The sequence below is a fragment of the Sitodiplosis mosellana genome, unplaced genomic scaffold (assembly GCF_009176505.1).
Source record: "Sitodiplosis mosellana isolate CC-2019 unplaced genomic scaffold, AAFC_SMos_1.0 Smas_scaffold_974, whole genome shotgun sequence".
NCBI classification, from domain to species: Eukaryota; Metazoa; Arthropoda; class Insecta; order Diptera; family Cecidomyiidae; genus Sitodiplosis; species Sitodiplosis mosellana.
In genome coordinates this window covers 1-5264 of record NW_022596216.1, presented here as the reverse complement: position 1 = coordinate 5264, position 5264 = coordinate 1, and the positions used below count along the sequence as shown (strand labels likewise).

Here is a 5264-nt window from a genome sequence, read left to right as displayed (position 1 = left end):
GAGATAAATGAAAAAAACTTGCCGATATTTCCGAATTTTTTCATTTATCTCAGAAATGGATGGTTTTTTCGCTTGAAAATCGCCCTTCGGGTCGGTACCTCACATGAAATTTTCCGCCCGATCGATTGAGACTGGTCTGAACTTTCCCCGATTTCCCGATTTCCCACAGTAGCGCTTTTCAGAGAATTTTCCAACCAAAAAATGCATGTGTGCTGTGCATAGTAATATTTTGGTGCGTGGGGTAACTTTTCTAAGACTTGTGGTAACTATACTCGTCACCAATAGATAGCATAAACCTACCACATTTTATTTCTATGTGTATACGGCATTATGTTGCGATATTTAACAGGTCGATTTCGACTGTTAGGCTAACAGCATGCATTAATTTAAAGAGTCATGAATAAAAAAAACAATCGCTTTGAACTTTGAAAAGGTATATTTAGGATTCTCATTGATAATTTTTTCTTTAATTTTTTGGTTTTTGGAATTCTTAAAACACAAAATTAAACGCAGTAAATTTGTTCAAGCCGCGCAGCATTAGCAAGATGCTGAGCGAAGCGAAATGAGAAATTGTCGTTCCAACAAAGTCGTTTCTTGAATGAATTTATCTGCTGAGTATAGCGAAACTCGTATAGTATTAGAATAATATTTATTAAACTGAAAAGGATTGAATCAATAATTTGGTTGCATCATAGTTTGGTTTATCTCAGAATTTAAATCGATTGCATCGAATGTTTTCTGTATGATTTCTGTAAATGTTGGATTTTTCATATTTCCCGAAAGAAAGCGTTTATACTCTACGATTTCCGATGCAATGTCCAAATGCTCGATAGTTGGACTCGGCCGTCGAGCCTTTTCGTCACTACTATCAAATTGGGGAGTTAGACAGTTGGGATGGGCAATAGATTTAGTCGTAAAGTCAATGTTTGAATGTACGTTGAAAATATTTATGGTAATCATTAAAGTTGTGTGAACATCGAGAGTATTCGATCTACAAACTCTTCCATTCGCTCCATTTCTGCCATTTGCTCCGTTAATTACTCGTCGTTTGGGTGAGTTAGAGTTGGTATTTCCTGATTTTATAAACCTAAAAGAACCAGGCAAGCCACCCAAGCCACCTGGAATTACGTAAAAGTATAATGAATGTTACATTGATAAATCGAACACTTGAGCAATGAGTGAACGGATAATTTTAAGAGATTTTTTGATTTTCCATTCGCTGCTCATCAAGTTTAACTAGTTAATAAAGTTAATGTTAATGGGCAGTGGCCATACTGTGGCCAGTGAACTAATAAAGTAAATGGTCAAAAAACGAAATAAAAGGCATAAATTACCTTTGCCTCCATAACCAGTAACACCGCAACACTGGTCCGGGAACAGTCGAAAATCGAACTTATGCTCACCTTTTCGAGCACCTATATCAACACTTTTCCAGGTTGTTTTTCCAGTGCATCGAATGTCAGAAACTCCACTTTCTGCCTTAATTATGTCACGTATATCTTTCAAAAATTCATCCCAGCTATAGAAACGGAAATCTTTTGTGATGCTATGATGTTTATTCTCAAATTTCACCGATGTATCTGCGCTCCCAGTGCCGTCCTGACCATTTCCACCATTTCCGCCCACTAGTTTAACAGTTAATGAATCACCATTGATAACGTCACGCGCAAAACCGAAAAAGTTGCCCGAATTCACGCCAACATTTCCTGGCTTTCCGGCCGTTCCATAACTGCTTAGCGGTGGATGTGGTTCGCCATCAATTCCTTTCATTTGAATTATGGATCCTGGTTGGATATTCCATGTTGTTGCGAATATTTTCAATACTGCATTTTTGCTGTTTTCTATAGCTAAGAGGCCATCAACATGAAATGTGTCGACCACATACACAACAATTTCGTCCAATCCATTTGGCTTTGGGCACTTTCCCAATTGTTCGTTTATATCGGAACTTTTAACGAAATTTCCTTCGATTATCAACTTTGCATCCGTGCACTGGGCTGTGAGTGATTTCAAAGTTGTATTTATAATCTCATTCAACTCACTGATTTTGCTCGGCGATGGTTCAAAGTTTGCGCTTCGTTTGATGCGATTCATGAAATCATTGAAATTATGCTCATCAATCGTTAATCCTTGTGGTTTATTCAACAGTTTCCAATCCGACAGATCGGCCACATTGTATGCGGCTGTATTCTTCTGCACCTCATAACTGGCGAAGAAATCGTACACATCGACCAATGTTGAATACCATTCATAATTCGATGATTGATATTTGATTGCACCAGATGACATTTCCAACCAATCACGAGTTGGTATAACGATTTCAGCCTTGGCCATGGATTTGAGCTGTTTTAAATTTGTTTCTCGTTGCTCTAGGCGACTCAGTTCATCGGTAGAAATCGACGTAAATTCAAATGTATGAACCAAAGCCATAAATTGCTCAGATCTTTTGCTTAACGTTAAATTATCTGCAGCAGAGTCAATGCATTTTACACCACGTTTCAAAAGTTCAAATTTAATTCGAAAGCCATGGGTTGATTGAAGTTGTCGATGCAAAGCGTCACGTAGTTCACGATCGATTTTCGTCAAAATGTCAGAAATGTGTTCAATTGTTTCATGAGCTTTGCTGGAGATATCAGTTTGAGTTTTGGTTTCGCTGTTGGCGAAAAAATCAATGATTTTTCTTACAAATGAATGGTAATCCACTATTTCATTCAATTCTATCTGGGTAGAAGATCCATTTGGAATGCCCCCTTTGCTGCATGATTCCAATTCGCTCAAATCCATTCCAAGCTGTTCGACTTGCTCAATAGTGGTTAGGTTAAAGTCAATGCATAACTTTCTCAGTTGTTCGGTCATCTGTTTCAATGTCATTTCATTGTTCTCTACGTCCGATTCAATAGATTGCTTTCCAAGCTGTAACAATTGTAACTTGTCTTGAAATTCAACAGTCAGGTCAAGCTTCGTTTCTAATGCTTTGATCAAATCGTCAACGATGTTCGTTAGTCTTTTGCGATATTCGCGCACCGCATTCAAAATTTGAACTTGAATTTCACGCTCAAACTGTGTAAAAGAGGTCAACATCTTATCGTTAAATGCATGGCTATCAATTTCTGCTGATGATGGTCTGGCAATTATTGAATTTTGAAGTAATGATTTGAATATAACTACATTTTGATCATTTTGTTCAATTTCGCTGAATACTTTCATACCGATCGATGTCACATTGAACACATCCACCAATCCTTTCCACCGTTCGATCAGTTGCTTCAAAGTAAATGCATTTGGTTGAGCGTTTCTTTCTGCATACTTTTTCCCTAATTCAATCAATTCTAATTTTTTGTGGCATTTGTTGGCCATTTCGATCTTTTGTTTTATCTCGTTCATTAGACTGTCGCCAATTTTGTCTAGGACCTTTGATGTGTTCGAAACCGTTTGTTCTATCATTTGCAGGATATGAAGCTGCGCATCGGGTGTCAGTGGAAAACCAAAATCATTTGGCTGAATTTGCGCGTACGTTGTGTGCTTCACAATTGATTCACGAATATATTGGCGGCCGTCAATCATTTTTGTCAAATTACTTAATGGCCCAAAATCGTCGGGACGCCAGAATACTGATATTTTAGGATAATCAATATCGTTTATCGATTGCTTCAGGAGATAGTTAATCAATTGAATTTTTGGCATTTCATTCCACCCTTTCGTCGACAAGGTTACACGATGGTCCTTGATGAATTTGGCAACCCTTTCTTTTACACTGTCCTCCGATACATCAATAATGTTATTCCTTCCACGTACTATCAGTGGTGGTTCTTTTGTTACAACTAATGAAACGGCATTTTCGAATTTGTCGACATTTTTCATGAGTTGCACGGCTGATGACAGTAAATTATCGAAGTCTGTGCGATCATAGCCGTCAGTAACTGAGCCACAGTTCACGGTCAAAACTACTTTGATATTTGATGCACTCTCGGTGACTCTTTTCATAAGAAATGACGTAGCAATTTCAACCGTTCGACTTCGCGTATCACCAAAACCGGGGAAATCGTACCATACAATTTGCTGTTCGTCAATCCATGGCTCGGGAACGAGTGTTCGTGATACCGTTGATGAGGTGAAATTGCCTAAATCGGTGATTAGCTCATCGCGAATTTTCATTTCGTTGGCATTTTCCGGTTGCTCAGCCCAAATTTTACTATTGTCACCGGCCACGTAATGAACAAATGTTGACTTTCCAGAGCCCGAATTTCCGATCACCAATATTATATTCGGACTTTCTACCAATTTCAATTTACTCTGCGCATCATTCACAAACTTCATGGTGTCCTCAGTCGAGTTAACGACATTTTCACTTGATACTATCCATGCACCGAAGTGAAGCAAAAACAATATAGAACCAAACTTGAACATATTTTTTTCACAAGAAATTATTGGACACTTGTTAGACGTTTTAGCATCATCACACTACTGAGTTGGATTCGTCCAAGTTAGTGGTTTTATTATAAAATAGATAAAGAAATTTGTATAGAATTACTATGGCTCATATGTACTATGCTGCCGGTTTGTATGTTATCATTCAAGTAAATTTCATTTTGAAATTATATTCGTGTATGATTTCAGTGTTGTCGCGTTTTGTCGACAATTCAAATTGAAAAATATGAACAATTTGGAGAATTAAATTTCTTCGTTGAATATTGATAAGCTTCGTGACCTCTGACGAAACAGAGTGTGACTGATACGAATTCATAACAACATCCGCCGAATAAATGATTATATGTGAACCTAAAATCGTTGAGAAACCTTTGCTCTACCAAAATTATCCCAAAAGTAGCGTCGCATGGCAACAAATCAGACTCTATGTAAAAAATATACGGAAAAATCCCCACGTTTACATGAACATGTAAACACTGATACAGTGTCTGTATAAATTGTTGTGTTTAATAAATAAATCTGTGTTGGTTACTGAAAATATTGGATGTTACAATATAACTTGTTGCCTTTTTCATGCAACCGCGAGCAGTGAGCACTGAGCATCACTGCGAACAATGGCAATACAAATAAATAACTTTTCATTTCAATACGCATTGGTCATCTTTCACTCAAGCGTCGTCAATAGCGGATCGCGTACGCTCATTTAACACATCGGTCAATAAGTCCCGAGCCTAACCACCAAGTGGCAACACTAATGTCAAACCCATATCATTTTCGAAAACTACAACCTTTTTTAGGAATCCAGTCAAAATTTGAGCCAAATCCGACCATCAGTT

At 37.7% G+C, this 5264-nt stretch overlaps 1 protein-coding gene across 1 annotated transcript; it reads right to left on the bottom strand.

Annotated features, from left to right (window-relative positions):
• Window positions 1–417: 417 nt before the first annotated feature.
• On the bottom strand, window positions 418–5123 carry LOC129571005 (uncharacterized). The gene is made up of 2 exons (XM_055450740.1): window positions 1335–5123; window positions 418–1118 (listed from the first exon to the last, which is right to left on the bottom strand). The coding sequence occupies exons 1-2, from the start codon at window positions 4405–4407 to the stop codon at window positions 673–675; spliced, it is 3519 nt and encodes a 1172-aa protein (XP_055306715.1). The 5' UTR covers window positions 4408–5123; the 3' UTR covers window positions 418–672.
• Between the last annotated feature and the right edge of the window lie 141 nt (window positions 5124–5264).